This window comes from Strix uralensis, chromosome 6 (genome assembly GCF_047716275.1).
Source record: "Strix uralensis isolate ZFMK-TIS-50842 chromosome 6, bStrUra1, whole genome shotgun sequence".
In the NCBI taxonomy this organism is placed as follows: domain Eukaryota; kingdom Metazoa; phylum Chordata; class Aves; order Strigiformes; family Strigidae; genus Strix; species Strix uralensis.
The window spans coordinates 37,051,084-37,063,644 of NC_133977.1; the positions used below are offsets into that span (position 1 = coordinate 37,051,084).

The window sequence follows — 12,561 nt, forward strand, 5'->3', positions numbered from 1 at the left end:
AGATAATATTGAAAACTGCAAAATTGTGTTCTGCATTTTATAATTGGTGTGGAAAAAAGGGGGAGATCTAATCCTATTGGGCCTTCTCTCTCGTTTGCTCTCTCTCTCCCTTTTTCCCTTTTGATGGTAAGCAGGAAATTTTAATTAGCTTCATTTCCACAATTCAGTCATGCATATGTAATCTTTGTTCACACTTTTATAAAGTAAAATTAAGTGAAAGAAATTGGGTAATAATAGAAAGCTTGTCTGAGCAGAACAAATGTGAATTATCAAACATAAGGAAAGATGACTGGGACTACAGGGCTTGAAGTTGTGCAAGGTTTGAGGTGATTTTTCTGAAACAGGAATGCATAAATAATGTATAGAAACAGGTGCTTATTATCCTGTTTTGGGCATCTTTTGTTCATTATATACTTGGGCTGCTGAGGTACAGTGATAACCACTGAATGTGAGGAGACTGCCTAATAACAGCTTTCTAATGTTTCTCTTTTATCATGAGCTGAAAGTGTCACATGAGCTTGTCTAGTTAATAAAAATCACTTTGTGAACCCACTGTTCTTAGATTTGGTATTGGAGCAGATCACTGTACCGGGCCTCTCTCCTGATTATAGCTGCAAAAGCTGTTCAGCCATTTTGCATTGTAATTTAAAGGTTTCCTAATCCATATACACACCCTCTAATTAAATGTTTCCAGGGGTTACCTTGGGAGCCTTCAGCGCTATGGTTTGAAACTAAAACTAAAGAGTGCATTAAATTCATTCACCCTGGGGTGAGACACAGGAGGGGGAAGTACATTTTCATCTCCTGCTATTCTGGATTATTTGAAAGCATGAGTATAATTGGGATTACTAACTTCATTATTTTTGTTATGTAACATGAGAATATGGAAATTTAAAGGGAGACAATCGATGTGTCTAAATCTAGAGTTCAGCTTTTTTATAACTTCTGAGAAGACTCTTTAAAGTTTAAACAGTTATTTTAAGAAGCTACCAGTTCATCAGCAGTAACTAAAACCAGAACATCCTGTTGATGTAAATCGGTCCGTGGCTGCACAAGCTGCGTAACAAACACTGCTGCGGCAGATGCCAAGGTCTTCATTAAAGGAAATGTAGTGTAGCATGTTGGCATTAGCGCATATAGAAGGAATGTCTGAAGCCCAGTTAATGTTAAACTCACCAGCAGATATGTTCTCTTCAGCGCCTGTTCACACATACAACCTGACGCCATCAACCTAACAGCTTTAGAGAAACACGTCTTTTTGTTCTGGAGAAGGAGCTCCTATTACAGGAAGTGCATTTCAGACATGGGTGGCTTGCCTTTTTTTTTTTTTTTTTTCCTAAACCTGCTTTGCTGCCAGTGACTAGGGATAGCCAAGATTTAGGTTAATGGTTAACGAGCAGCTATGACCACACAGAAACTCTGACTTCCTCCTGCTGGGGCTGGGACCAAAAGCTGCCTTAGCTTGCAGAGGAAGAGGCAAGCGTTGAAAGGAGAGCAGTTCACTCTGCAAAAGGGCTAGAGAAGGGCTACTTCACTCAGTAGAGAAAGGAGGAGGAAAATCCAAAAGGAGCAAGAGGTATTTGCCATGAAGATAGGTAAGAGCTGAAACATTTTCCTGCTCAGCCTATTGACTCAGTGGCTTTTGCTAACAAAACCCACAGGTGTGGCTAGTTGAGACACGTTCGTTGTACCTAACTGCTCTGACCTGTGCGTCTTGGTGAGAGGGGCAAAGCGAGAAAGTATCTATTTGCTGTGAATTTGAACATCAGAGAGGGCAGGAAGGATCTTCCTCCCTCCTCCTTGTCCCCCCAGGGGCTGCTCATGGCAGGACAGACATCCCCTTCAGACTGTTCTCATCTTATTGACCACAGCCACATCCCTGAGTTTGAGGTGTCTCCTTGGATCAAGATCACTTTGGCCTCAGCATATGTCTTAATCTTTGTCGCGGGCATCTTGGGCAACAGTATCACCATCAAGGCCACCAGGATCCTTCAGAAGAAAGGCTACCTGCAGAAGGAGGTCACAGACCACATGGTGAGCCTGGCCTGCTCCGACCTGCTGGTCATTCTGCTGGGCATGCCCATGGAGTTCTTCAGTGCCATCTGGAGCCCATTCTCCACCCCCAACGGCAACATAGCTTGCAAGCTCTACTACTTCCTCTTTGAAGCCTGCAGTTATGCGACTGTGCTGCATGTTGCCACCCTCAGCTTTGAGAGGTATGTGGCTATCTGCCACCCCTTCAAGTTCAAGGCTCTCTCTGGACCTCGCACAGTGAAGCTGCTCATCGCCTTTGTCTGGGGGACATCTGTGATAGTGGCTCTGCCCCTGCTCTTTGCCATGGGCACAGAATATCCCCTGGAAATCATCGAGGGCTACCAAGGTACAACTGCCTGCGTCAAGCCTACGCCCAGGCACCACCTCCCTGAGCTGAAGCACAATATGACCATCTGTACCAGCCTCTCCTCCAGGTGGTCTGTCTTTCAGGCCAGCATCTTCAGTGCCTTTGCTGTGTACATCATAGTGCTGGGATCTGTCAGCTTCATGTGCCGCAGCATGATGAAAACCCTGATGATTCACAAGGAAGGAACTGTGGCAGTGAAGGGTGGGCTAAGACGCCAGGAGCAATACCTAAGAAAAAGTGAGAGCTCGGAGGGCAAGAGCTCCAGGAGACATATCATTTTATTCCTGGGTAAGAGTCCTGTCCTACTCTGCCTCCTCTTCCCTGCCCCCCTTCCACATGGGAAGGAAGCCCAGAAGCATCCATTTTATCTCACGTAGTTTCCCCAAATGGGGGATGTACGGTTTCAAACTGGTGCAAAATGAGGGAGAGGGATACTTTTGGTTGTGATATTTTAAGAAACCCAATTCCCCTGCATGTTTTTGACTCACTCTTTTTGTTGTTAGAATAGGTGGGAGGGAAGAAGAAGGAAAAATCCATTTACTGTCTGCTCTTTACATTATTTGATTATACTGCATGCCTACATGCAGCAATATGGGTAACAGGGTGTTGCTGCTTGACCTTTGGGGTAGCCATAGGCAACACTGCCTGGATATGAAGTAGCTCTGCTTGCATGTTTTCCCATTAAATTACAAATATGTGCATATTTAATAAGACTCTTGATGGGAGGGAAGACTGTCTTGCAAGATCTGAAGCTTGTCCCACTCTAAAGGCAAGTCCCTGTTAATTCAGGAAGCTCCCTGGAGCGTAGTTATTTAGCCTCAGCAGTTGTGGCTGTGTTGTGTCTGAGCACTAAGAAACTGGGCTGGAGAGTTGATTTGGTCTTGCAAATTGATGTTGCCCTCTGAATTTTTTTTTTCCTGGTTTTATTTGAAGGCCTATAACCTAGGAATTATGTTTGATTCTGATCTCTCTCGCCACATTTGTCAGACAAAAACTAATCAAGCTGTCATTTCACCAACTTGGAATCTTTCCGGGCTGTGATCCATGTAGTCTCCACGTTTGTTGATGCTCTTAGAGACACCCTTAATCATGTCCTGGCTGCATTACTGCTGGTTCTTGTTTTGTTGGGTTGCTTAATATGATACTGGATATAATAAATGAACCATCTAGAGTATGAATGCACAGTAGACCTAGTATTTCTATGTTGCTTTTTGGTGCTCTGCTTGATATTGCAGAGAGGGAATTGAAACTCATGTGTCTGTCCACTTCTACAGCTTTAAGTAGATTAGCTTTTTTATGACTTCTTTTTTTTTTTTCTTTTTCTGAGCATTCTCTGCTTCCTCATCTAGTTGTGCTTTTGCCATGGTCTATAGCTGGGACGTGAAGCTGCAGGGTAAGGAGCCCAGGGTGTACCCAGCTCCTTTCCTGCTGCACCTGTGTTATGAGTTGGGAAGATGGTGAAAACCTGTCATACAGACAAGGCATATGACTTAAAGGTTTGGGGAAAGGGTGGAGCTGCACACTGTACAAGCAGAGAGGGTGACAAAAGCTTCAAATGGGAGATGTGACACTCCAGGCTGTACAGAGCTCTTCCTCACACTCAGAGTGGACATCTAATGGAGAAATCATCTCCTCGCGCAACGTGTCTTAGTCTGGGACAAGAGGCCCCATATCTGGGTGATAAAAGGGCTCTCGGTATCCTTACTCCACTGAAAGTACTGATTTCTGGGGTAGAGACTTAGCAGCTAATGCTAAATACAGCATGTTGCACAAAGCAGAAAAAGAGATAAGGCTCTGCTCTTTAAGTTAAGTGCTACTGAGGGATCCTTAAATGTCTGTGGATCTCTCCCCTTGTAAATTCATCCACTGGTACATTAAATCCCAGTCTAAGATCCAAGTCCTGTAGCAAGTTCTAGTTAGGTTGAGAGGTGAAGGTAAATTGCCGCAGCTTTTCTTCCCTTTCTTGATTATTGTTTCTGCTTGGTGATGGTCTAGCATGGAATAGGGCAGACCTAGTGCTGCTTGCAGAAGTGTTAAAAAAGAAGCTAAATGAAAGCAATTGGCTTGTCCTTTATCTTGCCACCGATATCTAACAATTCCTCTGTGCTCTCAGCTTTCTGGAGCCAGTAGATACTTCCATGAATTCCCCAAAATTACTTCAGTGGCAAGACTCTTAATACAAGTCTTGCTAATTTACTTGGGTTGGGAAATAAATTAATAAACTGAGGAGAAGGAAACTGTGGCCTGCATCCCTGAGAATAATGCAAAGCAATTTAATTTGGAGATTTCATAAGAGTGATGCTTTAGGGAAGTTTTAACCCAGAAGAAATGAACATATAAATTGTTTACAAATCGCTGAATTTAAATATAGTGATTTAGAAGTCCTCTTTGTTTTTCATTTAACAGATGGGTCAAATTAAAACAAATACTTGCGCATTCCCAACATATTTCACTTTTAATGTGAAATGTAAATGACAGTATATAGCATGATGTCTTTGAACATCTAACAGCAATAAAAACAATTTAGCATTTTCTTCTTCTAGTTGTTAAAAGTGATAAGTTCCATAAAATGGAGATTAAATTCATAAATCTCCTGACGATAAGAAAAAGCTAAGTAGAAGAAGACACAAGAAAGAACTGATGCTTTTTTAGTGTCATGTTATTGAGTGACACTCGAGAAAATTCATGAAAATGAATTATAAATGTTGAAAGTGAAAGACTACTTGCCATAGGTAGTATTGATGCTTGCAGGATGGGGTCCACATGGGGTGACATGGGAGGAAGATGACAAGGGGCCAAGCAAGGAGAGCACCACTGTGCTGGGCAGGCTGAGCTCATGCAGGGAAAAACTTTTGTCCAGTGAAGGTGGCTGCAAGGTTCAAATCTTTCATCTTAAAGCCCAGATGGTCTGGTTGGGGATTTGAAGTCCTTCATGTAGAGATGTCAGTTCTTTCTGTTTCTGGCTACCTTGCTACACTCATGGTGGAGAGGAGGGACTGGCCCAACAGCTGCAATAACAACTCTATGCCTGGTATTGGGGAGGGGGTACTTCCAGGGGCTGTTCAGCTCGAATTTTGGTAGATTTGCCCCAGTGGAGGAATGCAAATTTGTACCAGTAATTTGTAGCAAATCAATTCTGTTTTTATAAAGTAGACTGTGCAGTGCTATTTCTTCCAACTTCCTTTCCATTACTGTTGTTGGCTTCAAGAAAAACATGATAGCACATGTAAGTCTCTGCTTAATGCTCCTCCTCCTGTAAGTAGGCATTTTGTACTTTTGGATAGACTGGGGCATACTTCCCGCAATCTCTCTGTGTGTGATTTATTTAATCATCTTCTGAGTCATGTGGTAAAATTCCACTGCCTCCAGTGGGTCAGCCCATCCATATGAGCAGTGTAGATCAGACTGGTTGACACTGTGTTCGTGGTTGTTAAAGCAGCTTTGGTCACGTTGGGACAGCAGATCTTTCTTCTAGTGAAGGTCTACATGGGTCTATTTGAGTGTTGCCTGTCATGAATAGCAGGGAAAATATAGCTGAACTTTAATTTTTTGAGTGGTTCATAGCAGCATTGGTTAAGAAAAGTTTCTCCACCCCCAGCAGCAGAAACTGGATAGTTGTAGTGCTTATGAAAATACTTGGCTGATGGCACTTTGATGAAACACAAGCTTTTAACAGCATTTGAAACCTAATGCTCAACCCATTCTGACAGGGATTTATTCAGTCTTTGTGGCTTCTCAATCTCATCTTTCTCCTGTGGCTGTAAAGGGCAGGGCAGTGATCAGAGGGCTATCTAAATGGTCACGAGGTGCTGCTGGGGACCTCTTGCTGCTCTAACACCTGAGCTGAGGCCCCCTGCCACCATACCAGTGAGCTCTTAAGAAAGGGTGAGTTTGGAGACTTACATGTATTATTATATATAACTGGGTTATAGTAAAGAAAGAAGGAGAATGTAATGGAAGGATCTTGTAAACAAGAGATAGAGCTAGTGCAATAATTATAAATGTTACAAAATAAGGCACTTTCATAGCTGAAACTATGTAAGTTAAAAATTTTTAGAAAATGTTAACGGGTGGCCTGCTCACTGGGAAAGGGGAGCAGTACGGGAGAAGCCTCCACACAAGCTGCTGATGGGGTGGGCCTTGGCACGAGCGGTTCCATGCCAGTAGTGCCTGCTCTCTGGCCATGGCTACATCCTTCTATATATCAATATATATCTATATTGATATATATCTATATATCTATATATATTGATATATATCTAAATATCAATAATATAAAGCCACATTTATACAAAGGCAGGTGTATGGTTTGTCATCAGACTAGATCTGACTGACCTGAACTTGTACTCTACAATGAAGTGAGTTTGGACTATCCCAGATGAAAAACCCATCGCTTCTAAAGCTTCTGTGATATTTCCCTTGGCAGCTTCAGTTTTGTGCTTCTGCTTAAAAGCCTTAATTATTTTGTATAAAACAGCCTCAAGCCTACCACAGTAAATAACGTTGAAATAAAAAAGTCCTTTAGTATTGCTATATTCTCTGCTTTTCTCTGTATACACTTCCAATTTGCCCTTTGGAGCAATACTCCTCTGTTTGCACAGCAGAGGGGTCCCACTGCATGGGGCTGCTAGGCACTGGGGGTGCTGTGCTGTTTGGCAGCCAGCATCTGGGCAGCAGTTTTCTCTCTCCTGACCTTGAAGAAACGTGCATCCATCCCGAGCTCTTCCTTCCAGAAAAGAGAAGTATCAAATTAATCTGAAAGTGTTGAGGTGGATCCATTAAAGTGCTGCTGTAGGTGCAGCAGTTGGCAAGAGCCAAAGCTGCAGCTGGACCAACCTAACTGGAGACCCTGCTGGTACCAGCCTGGCACCACCAGCTCCCCCATGCCAAGCAGGGCAGGTAATTCTGCTGTCTCTTTCCGATCACTACAGAACTGCAGCTTTTCTGCTTTGGGACTCTCTGATGAAAGATAAACTTTGCCTACATGCCTGGACAGCAAATATCTAACAGCTTCTTTAATGAGCAGGGAAGGGAATTGCTTAACATAATCTATGGCTGTGCCTCCATCTGAGAAAGGCAATGTGGTGGTGGGTTTTTTTATTTTTCTTTGGTCTAATGCTTAGGTATGTCAAATACACTGAGTGTCAACCTGAAGACACAGTAGCAGTGGTGGTTTTAATGTGATGTGCTATGGTACAGGTAGCTTCAGGTCTGGTCTGTTTTATAGAGCAATAGCAGCTAGAGGCTTTACTGAGACTCTGGTAAGTGCCACAGAAGGAAAGAGAGTCCCTGTCTCTAAATCCACATAAAATGGGCAAAAGGGTCTGGAAAAGCTAGACAGAAAGAGGTCAGTGACCTGACCAAGGCCACAAATGCTATGGAGAATCATAAATGCATCTGCTGAATCTTGTGCTAGTGCCTTATCTGCTGGGCTGTGTGGCCTCCCTCCTGCCACTTTCTTAGTGACACCTATTAAAACAATGCCACGCTATTTTATAACAATACCACTGTAAGCACCATGAACACAGCTGTACCTCGCCATAAGCTAAAGCTAGATAAAACTTTGAGTCAGAAATTAAAAAGACCTCTAGAACTTAAGATGGAGCACCATTTTTTTCTCCATCCACTAGTGCTGGCAGATTAATGTTTTGCTCAGAATAAAGGTATTGTGTGTAGAAATAGCCTTTCCAAAGATCACTAAGGAAATGTATTTCATAAGGCACTTGGCAAATGGGTTTTCAGGAGGCAGATTACTTCAAGTAGTTGTGAAAAATACGTGGTTGTCATCTAGCGATGACTCAGGCACAGTATAACTTGACAATGGTAGGACTTCTGTTACAGGAAAATTAGATGCTTCTTCATAGGCTGGAAATTGGCTGGGTTTTTTCCATACTGAAAAAGGTAAAGCTTAGGTGTAGAACAAAAATTGAAAGAATAACCTAATTGATTAGATTCCAGAACACAGTTCCAGCCCATGTTCTTTAAACTCAGCTTCACTGACTCCTCTTGGTTAATTTCTTTAATTATTCCACTCAGCTGCCTTTCTTCGGAGACTTTGTTGGAGAGGTGCCTGAAGACAAATACTTCGTAGGCTGGATATGATTTTCACCTCTGTGTTTTATACAGTGTCTCCATCCACATATTTCCCTGAGCAGGTCTTCGAATTACACAAGACAAGGAGGAGACTGAATGCACTGAAATGGGTGGCGGGGGCTGAGCAGGGAACGTGAAACACTTAGGCCAACAGTCTGGGGTCTGGCCATTCAACTGAATGGGACACCCACCCTCTGTCACTAGTAAGATTTGTTTTTTTAGGTGCTGCTCTCTGGAAAAGAGATAAAAGCAAAGGATTTACCTAATGGTGTTCAGTAAAATTTGCTTTCCTCTTCTCTGCAAAAGTATTAACCTGGTGTCAACAGCAAAACCGATCAATGCTACTGAATGCTGGTAGCACAAAACCAAAGCTCAGCTATTCAACAGATGACAATGGAAAGGCTGCGTTCAGGGCTCATGGCTTCTCGGGGCAATTGTGTGCAAACAACCTCATCTGAGGAGCTGTGGGTCTTCTTTTGCTTTTAAAAATATACATAGCCACAGTAAAATAGACTCAAGGCAAACTTCCAAAATCCAGATATCTGTATGTTCAGTTTTCCCACACTGTAATTTAAAGATGAACATAAGCAGAAACCAGCATAATTTTCCTCCCTATTGTACAGAAAGCAATTTATCTACTCCTGCTTTTAACTGGACTCACGTAATAGAAGAGTGTGTTTTTGGCTTAAGTAGACAGTCCTCCTTTCCTCCTACGCCAAGGGATGGCAAAATGGTACAGAGAGAAAAAGAATGGAAGAATAGGGACTAATTGAGGCCAGCACCCCCAGGGTATTTAAGACTTTTGTAGTTTTAATGGAAAAATCAATGTGAGATTACACTTTGCATTAGAGTACTTAAAAATTGCTTCAACATGAAAAGTCTGCAGCTTTAAAAACAACCTAACCCTGCAAGTGCTGTAGTCAGAGAACCAAATTCACCACTAGCCTAATCCACATAATTCTCCATATGTCATATCCTGGCAGATAGGGTTTCTGTGGACATGTGACTACTGTCTTTGCTTCTGTGCATGAGAATCCCATGAGGACAATGAGTCCTTTACTGGTGCTTAGTGAAAATTGCAGCCCTGCTTCTCTTTCACCTGCCTACAAGGAAATTGGTATTTCACTTGGTCTGATAGTGAGCTATAGGTGTGGGTGTACTGCTTCAGCCTAGCTCATCCTGTGGCACATGCAGCACAAGTATCTTTCCACTTCTTTATACTCTACCATCTGTGTTGTCCAGAGACTAAGTGGACAGCTGAGATTTCTGAAGTACTTCTGCCCTATGCTTGCCTCTGCCCAAAGTCTTTAAGCCTCATTAAAGACTGTTACCAGTGCTGGCCTTAAACTTAGTATTATTTATATCTCTCTCTCTTGCAAGTTGTCGGTAATAAACCTATTGTTCCTTGGTTCTTCTGGCAGCCCTAGGCATATGCTAAGAGAAAGAAGGAGGGAAAGTGCAGGCATCATCCCTTGCTGTGGCAGTGTGAGCCAAGAAACAGGCAGGGGGCTGCTGCCTTTGGGGAGCTGAAGTCTGGCTGTGTCATCTCAGCTTCTGAAAAAGGCACTCTGTATCATAATAAACCCTCCCTAGGACATGTTTTTTTACAAGTAGAAGCCTTAGAAGCCGTCTCTTCCTTCAAAGATTTGGATAAGAAAGCTGGAAGATTTATTTCCTTCAAAGCGGAGAAATACAGATGTTGCTCTAGGTATTAAATGAATTGAGGGAGATAACCCTCAGAATACAGCAGTTCTACATTAAATAACCCTGTCCCACCAATTTTGGTCTGCTGCCCTCATTCTTTGGTCAAGAGACTATTGTCTTAAGCATTAATTTTCCAATTTCTCTCTGTTTTCTTGCTATCTCTGCCGAGCCAGACACCATCTCAAATGTAGATTGCTCTTGCAGCTCCTCAGTTTCAGTAGATAGGACTCATTTGTGGCATGTTCACAGATGATTTATTGAAGTCTTCACCTGTGAAAACTAAATGCATTATCTATTCCTCTATTGTTTCATATTCCAATTACACCACATTTCACAAAATTAAATCTTTTGTTTTCCTAGCTGATGTTAAGACCATTATCTTTAAACAATGATGCTAGCCTATGAATTTTAATGGAAGAGCTTTAATATCTGAGCATTTATTAGTAATGTGAAGCTTTCAATTTTATCCTACATAACTTCTTGGTTTCCTAAAGGCAACATTTCTGTTAGAAACCGAGAACCAACCAACAGGTTATTTTCTTCCCTTTCACTGTTGCGAGTTCCTAAATCTACAATTTTACTGGGTAAGTAGTACAGTTGAAAAATTAGTAAGAAGGAATTTTAAAATTATGTTTTCCACGGAAGATAAACAGTTAAGATTTCAACTTACGTTTGACACAATGTGCTGTAGCACTTTTTTAGCCTTTTTGGAGGGCATCATTTGCATGTTTATGCTGCTAGATGCCAGCCCTATACTTAAGTGAGAAAGCAGTTGTCCTTCTGATCTCTGTTGTGGATGCATGAGTAATATCAAGGTCAAAATATTACGCATTAAATGAGTCTGTCAAGAACCTCTTAATAATATAAATAGTGACTTACAAGGAAAGGTGAAACTAAGAGGTCTGGTATTGTTCTGAGTTAACTTTTCCTTGTTTCCCCTTAAGCTCCTTCTAGGCTTCTGGTTGTTGTGTTTTTCTCTCTTAAAAGCACTTACTATGTTTGTTCTTATGAATTTTTAAAAGACGGTATTTAAGTTGAAATGGCAGCTTATGGGGTTATGGTGGGGGAATCTCTCTGACAGCAAGTGTATGCTTGTTACGGAAACACGTAGAGAGAGTTCTGTGAGCACTCAAAAAACACTTGACATCCACCTGCAATCAGATGCACATAGGTAGTAATTTCAGGAAACTAAACTTTACTCATGAGTATAAAGAAACCCAGACAGTGAGGTGCATCAGAGAAGATAACATTGCTTAGCTATCCATCCTTGTCCTCACTCAGTGTAAATGGCTTTCTTTTCTCCTGTTTTATTAGGTAGCATCTGCAAGAAGCTGTTCTGCTCCAATCTCTAGTTCACCCCTGCAGAAGAGCTCAGATACAGCCCCTTTCAGAAGGGCTAAACATTTTGTCCCTGTTCATATATCATTTCTGGAAATCCACCTTGCTTTGCTCCTCCATATAATACTGCCAGTTTGCTTTTTGTTGAATGTAATGATTGTCTTACATAGCTAAAAGAGAGGCCGCCTCACGCTCTTTTGTTTTAGTGGTATATCTAGCGTGGTGCTGCCGAAGGTGATTTTGATTTGAAGAAATATTAAAAGACTGTCCTGATTGCTCCTTCCTAGAAAAATCCCTGGAGTTCAGTATATATGTACCCCTTCTATTAAATTGCAATAGCTACAATTATTCTAGCACTTTTTCCATAAAGTTTAAAATGTAAATTGTGGAACTTACTGTTGTGGAGGCCAAATGTAAAAGTGGGCTCCAAAAGACATTAAATGTAACCTTGAAGGATAGTGCTGTCAAGAACAAGATATAATCTCCACTTTAGAAAGTTCTGATATTGCTGAGTGCCAAGAACTCAGTGTGAATAGTACAGGAAAATCCCTCTATGCTTGTTCCTTCTCCCACAGATGTCTATGTGGGATCATCACAGAGAGAAATGAATGGGCAGGTGAGTCCTAGGTCTATCCCAGTGTGTCTGCTCTTAATCTGAAACTTTCTGTATATGCTGAAATAGGGAAGTAATCAGAGTCTGCCTACAGCCAGCTACAGACATATGAGCTTTTTAAGATGGTAGAACAAAAAGTTTAATGGGACAAGGAGAAAATCAGTTAAAACGCTCTCCCTCAAACTGTGCTTATTTTTTTCCTACTCACGTCTGCCCCCCCAAATATAAACTTTTCAAGAAAGAATTTATTCATTACTGGGTGTGGTTTTTATCTGTGTGTGTGTACCAAAATATGCCTTGTTTGATAAGCTCCAGTATTTGTTGATTTTTAAATTCCTGTGCCTCGCATTCTATCTCTCCAATAAAGACAACTATTGAGGTCCCTGATTTTGAAAATAAAACTGAACTTAAA

General features: G+C 41.7%; 1 protein-coding gene across 1 annotated transcript in view; it reads left to right on the forward strand.

Annotated features, from left to right (window-relative positions):
- Window positions 1-1,686: 1,686 nt before the first annotated feature.
- GPR39 (G protein-coupled receptor 39) overlaps window positions 1,687-12,561 on the forward strand; it is an 82,673-nt gene continuing 71,798 nt past the window's right edge. The window contains exon 1 of the mRNA XM_074873974.1: window positions 1,687-2,689. Coding sequence (XP_074730075.1) covers window positions 1,822-2,689 — 868 coding nt within the window. The 5' untranslated portion in view covers window positions 1,687-1,821. The remainder of the gene's footprint in view (window positions 2,690-12,561) is intronic.